This window comes from Squalius cephalus, assembly GCF_949319135.1.
Source record: "Squalius cephalus genome assembly, chromosome: 2".
Classification (NCBI taxonomy): Eukaryota; Metazoa; Chordata; class Actinopteri; order Cypriniformes; family Leuciscidae; genus Squalius; species Squalius cephalus.
In genome coordinates this window covers 33,308,783-33,322,533 of record NC_137123.1, presented here as the reverse complement: position 1 = coordinate 33,322,533, position 13,751 = coordinate 33,308,783, and the positions used below count along the sequence as shown (strand labels likewise).

General features: G+C 36.7%; 1 protein-coding gene across 1 annotated transcript; it reads left to right on the top strand.

The window, feature by feature from the left end:
- The first annotated feature begins 2,902 nt into the window (after positions 1 to 2,902).
- On the top strand, positions 2,903 to 7,154 carry fgf8b (fibroblast growth factor 8b). The gene is made up of 5 exons (XM_079859666.1): positions 2,903 to 3,478; positions 3,585 to 3,621; positions 4,966 to 5,152; positions 6,185 to 6,291; positions 6,769 to 7,154. Exons 1-5 carry the CDS (start codon positions 3,447 to 3,449, stop codon positions 7,042 to 7,044), a joined length of 639 nt encoding a protein of 212 aa, XP_079715792.1. The 5' UTR covers positions 2,903 to 3,446; the 3' UTR covers positions 7,045 to 7,154.
- The last annotated feature ends 6,597 nt before the right edge of the window (positions 7,155 to 13,751 follow it).

The window sequence follows — 13,751 nt, the reverse complement described above, 5'->3', positions numbered from 1 at the left end:
ATGAATAGAAGCCTAAATTAAATGTGTTCATCATATAAAGTGATCATGTCTCTTCATAAGACTTGAACTAAGCCACTCAATTGATGAATGCACAAAAAAAGATGAATATTAGAAATATTTTCATAAGTGTTACAAAGCTGAACGTAAGCCTAGGGGTTTCGAAGAAAATGAGGGTGAGTAAAACAATGACAGATTCCTATTCCTTTTACAGACACAGCTTTTGATTTAAAAAATGTATTAATAAATGTTGGAATTATTAAGATTAATAAATGCTGTATAAGTATTGTCCATTGTAAGTTCATGTTAACTAATGTAATTAGCTAATGTTAACAAATGATACCTTATTGTAAAGTGTTAGCGATTAATTTAATGGAAATGAATCAAGACATTTGTCATCTGAGAAATTTTGCCCATGTAACAGTGTGGCTGTAGAGAGCACATGACAATGGAGAATTGAACAAAAACAGTCTTTAATCAAAAATCCAACAAAAGAACATGCAGGAGATTACAGGAGAAAGCTTAGCAAAACAACCACGTATAACCTAGATGAAAATCAACACCGAACAAAGAGCTATGAGAACTGAAGGCTTAAATACAGAAGAGAGGTTAACCAACGGAATCTGAAACAGGTGTGTAACAATCAGTAACCAAGGAAACTAACTAGTGGCAGGATAATGGGGAACAAAGGAAACAGGTACAGGAACTAGAATTAAATCAAAAACAGAACGGGCATGTGACAGTAACAAAGTTGAATGAAGGTAATCACACAAAATATATTTTCATTTAGTCTCATAAATAAGCATATTCTAAACATGATTCTAAGACTTTCAGGCTACTCTTTACCTTAACATATGTGATTGTAAAAAACACATTCAAATCCAAGATAGGACATGAACAAAAGTTTTAAACACTCAAATCCAGAGTAATATCTGAGAAAGGACCTGACTAACTAGTGCACTGAATCATTCCATGTGGCAAAATCACTTGTGGCCGTCTCCCTCTGGAACTAATCAATCAGGTACATTCTCACCCTCTAAGCCAGCACATAGGCTGATATGAGTAATTTATGGGACAGAATTAAACCAATACCGATAATTACATTTTCTATGCTGCTTAGCAGCTGTTTTGTCGCTCCTATGAGTGCTCAAAGGTGTGAAAATCCTTCTTTTTTGGGGTTTGAGTCATGCATGGGAATTATAGTCTCAGTCTGAGATTGGTGGAACTTGCAGTGATCCGTGTTATGGTCATTGCAGGATATGAGTGTATTAAAGGCAAGAGTAAAGCCTTTATTTAAAGGGAAAAAGCCCACTATAGCAGATAAAGACATCTCAATATGCAATTGAGATATGCCAGTGGTTTCTAGTCCAATGATCCAGGGCCATTACAGCTTTGTGACGCAGCATTGCATTAAGACATTTAGTGTATGCTGATGGAAGCATGATATGAACTTGAAGTAGGCTATTACATTATCACAAATATAGGCTGCAGACTAAGACTTCAATTCCTCCCTGAAATATCTGAACTGTTAAATGCTTTGTTTTTTGGTGGATCTACTGTATCAAAGTTAACTAAGCTGTAGTACTGACAGCACATGTCTAGCCATTAGATGTTATAAACATCTGAAGTCCAGTACTCTCATGGAGCGTATATTACTTACACATGTAGTGTGTGCGAGTGAAAAAAGAAAAAAGAAAACTGGGGTCACCACAAAGGCACATGAAGTAAAGTATTACAGGCAGCCAGGGTATAGACTAATGTAGCTGTATATGTTATGTGCATACCAGAATCTTTGCAATTTTTCCCTTTTCCTTGTGGGAGAATTTTTCCCCTCAAAAAAAAAAAAAAAAAATAACACCTATTAGGGGCTAGGTTATATATTTCTTTGGTTTGTCTGGTTGGGAGGTGTATTTAAACCAGTAACGACAATGATACACACACACACACACACACACACACATATATATATATATATATATATATATGTAAAATATATAATGAGCATTAAGTCTGTCATGATTTTGCAGGTAATGTTAATATGCACATAACATTAACTATTGCAAAAAAGTGCATATTTTTAATGATGAAGAGGTGATGTAACAAATGTTTCAGGTTATTATATTTTGTGTAGGTGCTGTTAACCCTTTTAATCACTATTTTTCCCAACTAAGCAAGCAAGCATGTTACTCATTGGATAGTTCAATACAAATGTCATGACTTTTCAAAAAAAAAAAAAAGTATAGGCTATGTTTTATTTTTGCCTATTGTAAATGAAAACTAATTACAGTTTATGTAACACAAGTCAATTTTTTTTTATTACTCTGAAGCGATAGCCTATTTCTGGAAGAAAAAGTTACTATTTCATTTCATGTTATACTTTTAGAACTATATATTTTAAATAGACCTACATCTGTTATTCCAAATGGGACTCGGACTTTGATTTCATATTGTGATTATGATATGTTTTGTATACGACTTCTTTTATGGTGCTTTGACACAAACTCTTGTTTAAAATAGCCTACATAAACTCGTTTTGGACAAATTATATTTTTATCTCAAATTTAAGAGCCAGGTTAAATTGCGTTCTTTGTATTAGCCCATGCTAATTAGCCTACTATAACCGTGTTTTTTCTTAATCTAATTCTTATCTAAAAAGCATCATAAATAAATGACCTCTTCAAACACTAAGTCTTTATTTGCTTAGGATAATAGCCACTAATAAACATTTTTCATTGTTCATGAAATTGTGACAAAAATTCGATTCAGGTTTTGGGAGTGTATCTTTAACTGGATAGCTTAAACTTTTCTTGTAATGATTCAGGTTAACGAATGTCTTTGAAGGAGTTGAAATGTTGAGGAGTGGGATGGCGCTTCAGTAAAGGTAACGCACGTGAAGAGTGGGTTTGACATTGGGAGTTTGAAAGTGGAGACCGACACAGTGAGGCTTCTCCTCTCAGCCTCTCGTCAGGGAAACATAACAGTTTATCAACCCAAATGTGACTTCAGTCTCTTCCAGTGACATTTAGGCTAGCAATACATCAGAATTGGAGATACCGTGTGGAAACATAGTCTCAGCATGGGCGCGCGCACGCTGCCGGATCTTGTCGGTGACTTTCAATGAAGAATGTTTTATTTTTCGTATATTCGCTGAAATTGGACATCGACCATGAATTATGTTTGTGAGAACAGTCGCATGTAAGGTGCTTGAACTTTCAGGAATACAAATTGCTTGACGGATTCGTTTGACATGGACTCAGTGGATAAATAAATCACACATTCTATCGATACCAGAAGGCTATATTTTGTCCTGTCACTCAGTTTATTTACTGTCATTTTTGCTGAAAGTCCGATGGACCGAGCATCTTCACACAATAAAATACACGCACAGTGGAATTAATGAAGAACTTATCGTTTGGGATAATAATCAGACAGGGTTTGGAAATCTCACAATGAGGCTGAAATCATCGAGGTTACGTTACCTGTAAGTAGCCTATGCTTAATATAGACGTTTCATTGCTAAACTGTTCTTTTTATATTTTAAAACATAAGAAGAATAATAATAATAATCCACAATTTTTGTATTTCAGATTCCTTCAATTCATGACTCTGTGTTTTTACACTCAGGTAAGTTTTCTGCATTATGTAGAACAAGCATCTCGAGCTAATAGGTATATCCTACACACTGTTGTGAAACTTTAATATTGTAACATCGGTTTAACCAAAATTAGCTACATGGGTGAAATCACCTGTAGTTGTAAGTGTCTCTGTAAAAAATATATAAAATAAAGTAAAAGTAAAATGTTTAGATCTGGTTTATAACTTTAGGTGTTATTGGATGTTAAAGGACAGTTTCAAGTGAATGAGCATGCTGTTTTGTTTACTTTGATATATAACATTCACATAAACTTTTTACTTTAACCTACATGTTAAAATAGAAATATAACTGGGAGGATTGTAACATGACTTTCCAGTGTTTTCTATTGGACCCATGCACAAAGACAGGTGTGACAACTCTTAGAGTTGACAAACACACTCTTCATTTTTAGAGTTGTAAGCATATATTTCAAAATTTGTTTCAAATTGTATGTGCTGTTTTCAATTATATTTATTTTATGTTTAATATTTTCAGATAAATTGGGTGGGGCAATACTATATATTTTTAACAAGAATGTTTGGATACCACAATAAATTCATGCACAAAATATAAACCTTTAAATAATTTTCTATTAGTGTTACACCCCATCCTGTTGTAGATTTAGGTTGCAACAGCAAAAAAATGTTGTGCCTGACATTCATTTTTATGGATTATAAATAATTCATAGAATTATAAATGTCTTTAATTTGTAGGTAAATGGGAATAATGTGTCAAAGTTTTAGTCACATAATGCAAAACAAAACAGTCACAGACACTGAAACAAAAATGTTACAACACTACTCCGTCTCCCCTACAAATATTCATCAGCAAGACACACTGAAAACGCTAAGTATTTTACGCACATTAATCCTGTGATGTTATATGTGTGTAGTAAATGTGTTATAACCGTGAAAACAACTCATTATTAATAGAGTCATTGGCAAATTGTCAAACATCTTGAAAAGGCGTAAACCCCTCACTTTAAAGGTAATGGCTCTAACATGTGGGCAAGGCACATGGCTGACTTACAAAAGAAAATCATTATGGGAAAAGACCCGAGAGACAGGGGTGAAAGATCAGTGTTGGTTGAAACGAACCCTCATTGGCATGTCATCTAGAGTGTGGACAGCGCACTTGCCCTGAGAATGCCAACCATCGTGTGTCCTCCACTTCATAAGACCAGGCACATATGGAATCATTATTTGAATCTGATGAGAAACAATTTATTGTACAATGTTTATATCATTGTTCTAATATACACAATTAATCAATAATCGTAATATAGTTCTTCTGTCTTCTGTTTACACCATGCATGTTCTGTCACATTTTTATAGATGACGATGCAGTCCATCTCCGTACCCAATTTTAAGCACCACGTAACGGAGCAGAGTCGTCTGTCGGACAGGATGAGTCGGAGATTAACAAGGACTTACCAGCTCTATAGCCGGACCAGTGGAAAACATGTACAAGTCCTGGGCAATAAGAGGGTCAATGCCAACGGCGAGGATGGAGATATTCATGGCAAGTCACAATCTTTGCAGATGCACCTTTATGCATTATTTTACTTTGTCAGCTTTAAACAATAGGACAGAGCAGTCAGTTGAGGATATCACCTCAGGTTACTTTAAAGAATGTCCAGTAAATGCCATTGCCAAAAAGTAACCTGCATAGTTTGAAATGGATTCTATATTTTTGATCTCAAGAGAAACCCGTTTCGTTTCTGGAAAACACATCAGTACTCATCTTACCTCTGCCGTCTTAACATTTCCTGAATAGTTCTCCATATAATAAAAGTTGTAGGATAGAAATATGACATGCAATTTTCTAACATCATTATTTTTCATCTTTCATGTCTTCCAAAACAAATGTTTATTGCAAATGTTCCTGTATTATGTGTGAAGCGAGATGATGATCTAAAGTTTCAATCACTTGTCAAGAGTTATTGGCACCAAAATTACATGCGTATTTTTATTCTGCTAAATATATGATTCACAGTATGCCTTGATGTTGCAAATAGGCAATGAAAAGTCAATCTTGTTTTTACTTGAACTCAATGTAATTTTAAAGCTATACAGTAAGGCACCTGTTTTAAGTGAGCTACGGCACTTCTTCTCCAAACAAAACAGTGGTTAGAATCCCGTCCGCTGGGAATGAATTCCTGTCACCAAAGTATTTCTGTGTGTCTAGCCATCTTTCCACTCGTGCAGTCCATCCACTTTGCCCACTTTTTTGGAGGGTCATTTTATGAGGAATTTTCATAGCTTTACAACTCAAAGTATGAGTCAGTTTATGAAGAGAAGTGAGGTCAGCGTCATTGGTTTATACCTCTCTTTGTTACTCTTACTTTTACTCTTTGTAGTCTTGGCCTAACACACCCGTGCTTTCACACATCGAGACTCAATATTAGCAGTTTTGTTCACACTTTATTCCAACCCAGACAACATTACAACAATGCAAATCATAAACTATCCAGTACACTTTCAGGAGCATCACTCTTTGTATATATCACCTGAAAGTAATGTGTAAAAATAACAAACTTTGTCACATTTCCAGCTAAACTTATTGTGGAAACCGACACGTTTGGAAGCCGGGTTCGAATCAGAGGAGCAAAAACAGGATACTACATTTGCATGAACAAGAGAGGCAAGCTTATTGGACGGGTGAGTTTAACCCCTTAAGTGCCCCAACCAATCCCCCCCCCCCCCCCCCCTCCTTTTTTTTTTGCATAGACATGAAAATGTAATTGTAATTAAGTGGGTTTATGTTCAATTCTTTTTCCAATGATATCTACAAGATACCTTCCTTTAACTCAAACAGTAGAGCGTGACACTAGAAATGCCAAGGTCATGGGTTCGATTCCCAGGAAAAGCAAAAACCTGATCAAATGTGTACCTTGAATGCATTATACTGTAAGTCACTTTGGATAAAAGAGTCTGCCAAGTGCTGAATGCGATGAAATCATACGATTTTAATAAAATATAGACATCTAAATGGGCTTGAACGGCACTAATCGTATCACAGGTAAACCCATCATGCCATGTGAACAAAACTGAGCCTCATAAATCTCTCAGGCTTGAATAGCAGATTTCTGAGTTTGTCATTTCAGTCCTCCGCTGTCTGTCTCTTTTTGTTGCCAGAGGAAGGGCCGTGGCAGGGACTGCATATTCACTGAGATTGTTCTGGAAAATAACTACACGGCTTTGCAGAACGCTAAGTATAAAGGCTGGTACATGGCCTTTACACGCAAGGGCCGACCCAGGAAAGCCATGCAGACCCAGCAGCACCAGCGCGAGGCTCATTTCATGAAACGTCTTCCTAGAGGACACCTGTTGACAGAAAGGAAGCCTTTTGATTTAATCCCATATCCCCTCAACAAGAGGACTAAGCACCATCAACGCACAGGCGCAAATTGAGGGCAGTATCATATCTTATACCGGAGTGTCTTAATTTGAGTTAATCTAATCTATGTGCATCCATAGTTCTGGACATCATGGCAAACTGATGCTGTGTAAAAGAAAAAGAAAAAAAGGAGGCTGTACAGATATGAATGACTGTACTACGAACAGTTTGTTCTGGGACAATTACTGAACTGTTGACTGAACAGAGGACACCGTAAGCCTTGTAATAATGAGCAGCACATCTCTGGGAATACAACAAGACAACAGAACACATGACACACAAACACTCTCAGAAAAATGTGCACAAATTTTAACTTTTGGGTTATAACATAGCTTGTCACAGGGACAGTACTCTTTAAGGGGTCCTATTATGCTATTTCACTTTTTCAACTTTAGTTAGTCTGTAATGTTGCTGTTTGAGCATAAAAAAAGATCTGCAAGGTTACAAAACTTAAAGTCCACTCCAAAGGGAGATATTTTATTTAAAATAGGGATAATCGCATCCAAAATAAAGTTTGTGTTTACATAATATATGTGTGTGTACTGTGCATAATTATTTTGTATATATAAATACACACACATGCATGTACAGTATATATTTAAGAATTTTTTTTTATTTATATATAAAATATTTATATATATAATACAAATTATATATACAGTATATATAAGCAACTATTTTTTAAATATATGCATGTGTGTATATTTATATTTACAAAATAATTATGCACAGTACACACACATATATTATGTAAACACAAACTTTTATTTTGGATTCACTATGGCAAAGAGACGTTGTTTTGTCCACCCCATTTCCAAAGCTATGTCCTATTATTTGTAGTAGTGTTTTTTTTTTTTTTATCAGTTCCAATAATACGTTTAATGTAGTTTCTACGATGTAAACAAAGGGCAAAGCTTTGTCTCCGCTTAGTGTTGATGTAGTGTTTACTGTAGCTTCTGTAAGCTCTTGCGTATGTAAGACTGTTCACCGCCCCTTAGGAAATTAACCATGGTTTTGTGATCAATTACTGTTTGTATTACCATAGTTTTCCAACAAATATCATGATTAAATGGTGTATAACATCATATCTAAAAATGAATAAGAAAATTACAGAAACACCACTCTGAAACGTCCTGTGAAATCCGTGGTTTCTAAGACGAAATCCGTTCTGGATGATCCTCTTGTTCGTTAACATTCTTAAAGGGTTAGTTCACCCAAAAATTAAAATTCTGTCAGTAATTACTCACCCTCATGTTGTTCCAACCGCGTAAGACCTTCGTTCATCTTCGGAACACAAATTAAGATATTTTTGATGAAATCTGAGCCATGTTTCACTCCTCCATAGGCTTCCAGTGTGACCGAAACTTGCTGGCCCAGAAAAGTTATTAAAGAGATCGTTAATATAGTCCAAGTGACTCCAGTGGCTCAATCTTAAGTATATCAAGCGACGAGAATACTTTTTGTGCGCAAAAACAAACAAAAATAACGACTTTATTCCACTATTCATTTCCTTCTCTCTGGATGTCTAGTTGGTTCGCGTAGTGTTTTTGCGCAGCGCGTCTGTGTTACACGTCACCACGTAGGCTCACTATTGGCCGACGCCGGTCATGTGTGTGTTGCGTGATGACGTGCAACACAGACGCGCAGCGCAAAAACACTACGAGGCCCAGAGAGAAGGAAATGAAAAGTGGAATAAAGTCGTTATTTTTGTTTGTTTTTGCGCACAAAAAGTATTCTCGTCGCATGATAAACTTAATGTAGTGCCACTGTAGTTACTTGGACTATTTTAACGATGTTTTAATAACTATTCTGGGCCGGTGAGTTTCGGTCACACTGGAAGCCTATGGAGGAGTCAAAATTCTGTCAGATTTCATCAAAAATATCTTAATTTGTGTTCCGAAGATGAACGAAAGACTTACATGGTTGGAACAACATGAGGGTGAGTAATTACTGACAGAATTTTCATTTTTGGGTGAACTAACCCTTTAAGTCTGAATCTAGCTTGAATTGGTTTGAAATTGACGCCATCCTTAATATTTACACCTGAGCAGATGCAACTCACGATTATGGTAAGGGGCGTGACATTTCCCGAACACAACACACTGGGCCATCTAACCAATCGCAGCACATTTTGTATTTCGGAAGGAGAGGCTTCATCGAAACTGGAACTAATGATGCGTTCGAAATATAAAATTTGTAACATTTGTAAAATATGTGAAAAATAATGTGTTTTTTGAACAATCAACCATGAAAGCATATTACACCCCAAAAACAAAATCAAGACTTCGTAAAAGGACATAATAGGACCCCTTTAAAGGGACAACTTTGGACCTCATTTACCCCTTAAAGGGTATATATCACTACTCTAAGGTAAGCTGACCAATTAAGGGTACTGTTTTTGCACATTTTTTTTCTGACAGTGAACATGGCAGCTACTGATAATCTCAAAAGTATGCAGATATACACAGATTCCATGATGTGTAGTGACATTATCAAAAAGCATCTTTATTGTTTGTACATGACTATATATTTTTATTGGAAGATTGTAAGATACTTCAAAAAGTGGAAATATTTATTTTAGAGCGTGTATTAAATTCATGTAAAAGTATTGATTTAACAAGTTTATAGGGTGTGTGATTCATTGACTCCCTAAACGTCTTTTGTGGGAACTTTAAATTCAGACTGTGATTGATTCGACTCCTTTGAGATGCGCTTCTACGCTGAATTTGCTTTGAAGGAGTCAGCGATCATTAGCTGACGGGTTGAATTCTCGCTCTCTCATAGATCACACTGTATGTGTGTGGGCGCATCAAGAACACGAACACGACAAGTGTGGGTTAAAGGCGAAGGCCTCCAGGAACACAAGTCGGCCAAATTGGGAGCCAGTTTCTTTCAGAGTCAGGCTTATTCAGTTGACAACAACAGCAGCCTGAGAGAAACCTCAAGGGCATGCTCGGGTCTATTCAAGAGGTATACCTCCAGGACCGTATAGCTGTTGTTATGTTTTTGGCCCAGCAGTCGAACTCCCAGTAAAAGAGGCCTGAGCCTCAGATAACTGTGAGGCAATATCTGTGACAGGCCAGTCTCGATTGAATGTGCTCAGCAAGTGAGACTGGGCCTTTGAATAGCTTGGGCCTTTTGCTTTAGAAGAGATGAGGTCAACCCACCATTGCTGTCCCAAACAAAGGTTACCACCGTGTAGTTGCATTTCTGCGACCCGCACACCGTAACCCTCTGATCAAATGCTGCCTTTGTAGGCGCCGTAGAAAAGAAACATGTTATACAATGGTGGACCTGAATAATAACACAAGGAGGGGTCAGCTATCAAAAAAGGAAGCCCAGTCACACAGAGGGGGTGAGGGCGGGTGAGAGAGAGAAACCAAGAGCGACTCGGGGGGAGAGAAAACGTTTCGGGGGGTGTTATGGGTTGAGATGTGGGCGAGAGGGGCTGAAAGAGGGCAAATGGCTGGGAAGAGGCAAAGAGGGGCACAGACGAATGAAAAGGGCCAAAAAAGAGTGTCTCTCTGTTGAGGCAGTTGAGCATGACCATTGAGGCCTCAGGATGGGGAGGGAGAATGGGAAGAAGAGACACTGAACAAAAATCACAGCGCTGAGCTCTTCGCCCTGTCGCCTTTTCCCAGGACTTCTGATTTGTCAGTTGGCCCTTGGACTGCTTCCATCTGCAGAGCCATGTTGTGGTAGAAAAGCATCTAGAAAAGCATTTTATTGACCTACTAAAACTATTTAAATTGGTGCTTTGTTCTGTTCTTGTCAAAATACCACTATAGGCTAATGCTATGCCTGCATCGTTCAAAAAATTAGACGTTTTTGTGTGCGCTTATTAACCATACATTTCCTAGTTAGTTAGAATGTTTCATACAGTATATAAACCAGACATTGCTGGCATTGACATTGCTACAAATTTGATGTTAGTATTATACAAGCTATCATATGATGCAGGTATTATAAAACATTCAATGTTTACACTGCACAACTTTTAAAATGTGAACAGATTATAAAACACTAAGCATCATAAATGTTCCTGTAAAGTTACAGAGAAAAACTGGACATCATGCACTAAACGACTGAGGATCACACCAGAATTTTACATTCTTCTGAACACAACAAGCTAAACGCATAGACACACAACTGAGCCCATCATATTCTACCCAATTTTCTGTTCTCTGACTGCCCAAAATCTGCAGACTGACTCTGATTTTTGGCAATTAGCATCAATTCCAGACTGCAAATCTGGGCAAAAATCCAGCAAAGGTTGTTTAGTAAAATCCAGTCACATTTAGCCACTTGTTAGACATCTCTTATAGTCATGTAAAGGGTATAATAAACATGAGTGGGATATGACTAAGGTATTTTATCTCATAGAATAAAATGTGCAAATACCTTGAGCTTACTCATAAAAACCTTTACAAAACACACTGACCTAATGGAAGCGAGACTTCAAAAAGGCTAACTGTGATTGATTGCTTTACATGTCAGTCAAGCTGCTATAGGCCTTACAAGAATAAGCTGTAATATGGACCAGACATCCAGTCAAAGGTCTGGAAACTTGAGTCAAACAATGTAAAAACAAAACAATGCAAATGTTGACCACCACCCAGTTTTAAAGAAAAAACTGCATTGCTAAAGTATCAGTAATCAATAACTCGCTCCAAAATGCTAATGGCATTGCAGATCGCTCCTGTAGGACCCATTGTATCTGCTCTGACTTACAGATAACAGTCAACATCTGCCAAAAGTCCAGACCACTGGTCACCAGTCTGTCAGAAGAGCCGGTACCTCGAAGAAAACAGGACTGGTGGAACTATAAGAATCTCTCTCGGTAGCAATTAACCCATAGACATCTGATTCTTTCCATGTAAGACATTTCTAAATAATTTTTCACAGACCTCAGGCCAACAATCTCCCCTGGACATTTGGTATTGGATGAATCTGGAATCTCATATTGCTGTGAACTGGAGCGAACCATCTTTGGGCAGTGCAAGAAGGGGTGAAGACAGCGCCAGGACTCTTGCTCTGCTCCTAGAAGGTTTCAATGATGTGTGCAGATGTTTGGCTCGCGGCACTGCTTGTCAACACACGAGTGTAATGATGCACAATGGTTTCCGTCTCTCTGTGGTCAATACGAGGCCGTTACGATGAGAGGTTAACACACTGCAAAAGCTGCAGATTCTGGTGAAAGGTCAGTATGTTTTAAATCATTTTGACAGCTCATGTCAATGGCATGTCCCAAAGGTTGCTACCGTCACCATCACCAGAAGAGTGTTGCCAGAAATTAGGTTCCATGGTGTGTCATGGGATGTTGAATATTTAAGCAGGTCACAGTTCACTGCTTTAATAAACCTGGGATCTTCACATGTATAACTTTACAGTGAATGCTTATACAATTAATTAAAGGTAGGGTCTTTAATCAAAATACTGACCTTGATCAGTATATTTGCCAAAATGATGCACAGATACATGTTAAACATAGATGTAGCCTAAATCAGTATCTCTATCAGCCCTGGGCTTATACAGAAATTGAAAACTATAGCTTTACGAGTGTAAAGTTTCAGTCCAATGATGAAGTCAAAAGGAAAAAGAAAAAGCCAAAAGGATCAAATTATAAAAAGGTTTATTAAATAACTCAAAAGCAGGTAATGCAGAAATGAGCAAACACCACGAAACAGAGTGCTAGGTACAAACAATACCAGACAATAACCTGAATGTAAGGAGGAACTTAAATATACAATGATAAGAAACTAGATGGCAAACAGGTGTTTTGATTGCATGAGTGACTGGTGGAAAACTAGACCAAGGGAACAAGTAACTGAAGAGAAATAAACTAAAAGTCCATGAAAATGAAACTAAACCAACAGAACTTGACAACAAGCTTATATGTTTAGCCATTAAATGCATATTTTAAGGTTTTAATACAAGGTAAAGTTGACATGAATGGAAATTCACCCTATCTACTTTCTTAATGCATGTTGATCTTAGCAATTCATCCATGAATATGTATATATGAAGAGTTCAGATGCAAAATCCTCTAAATGCCATCTGAAATTTTCTTCTAGAATGATCATTTTTATCAAGCTCATATATTAAAATTCAATAATTTCACTTCAATGGCAATGAAGATTACCTATTAATTGTCATTTAAGTGAAATTACTGAACTTAAATATACAAGCTTGATAAAAATGATCATTCTAGAAGAAAACTTCTGATGGCATTTAGAGGCGTTTGCATCTGAACTCTTCATATATATTTTATACCTCCTTTTTAATCAAAATGTCATAACTTAATCTTCCAGTAAAATGAGACTTCTTACTGGTGATGTATGTCTCCAATCATTTAGTCTGTTTAAAATCTGTCCCTTTCTTATATTTACAAGCTCTCATTTAGATCTGCCTCTATCCAATCAACAACCGATGGACTGAACCAGTTCTCCCTATATTTCTTTCTCTTTTTTTAAGAAGAAAAGATCACTACTTTCATCACATCTCGACTTTAATTGGCCGCACTTGTGCACGGCGTAATGTTGATTACCACAAAATTTTAATTGAATGGGGCAAATTCATAAAAAAGTTTAAATACTCAAAACAAAATGTAAACAATGCATGTTAACATGTTTTAGTGTGAATGTGTATAATAACAATTTTTATAATGTTGTAAACCCAAAACGACTATAAAATAACAAGCTTTATAACTTAAATAATACAG

Excerpts from the sequence above, each read along its gene's own strand:
- fgf8b (XM_079859666.1), top strand. The coding sequence starts at position 3,447 with ATGAGGCTGAAATCATCGAGGTTACGTTACCT. Across the intron at positions 3,479-3,584 it reads TCATCGAGGTTACGTTACCT|ATTCCTTCAATTCATGACTC; the intron begins GTAAGTAGCCTA and ends TTTGTATTTCAG. Across the intron at positions 3,622-4,965 it reads CTCTGTGTTTTTACACTCAG|ATGACGATGCAGTCCATCTC; the intron begins GTAAGTTTTCTG and ends ACATTTTTATAG.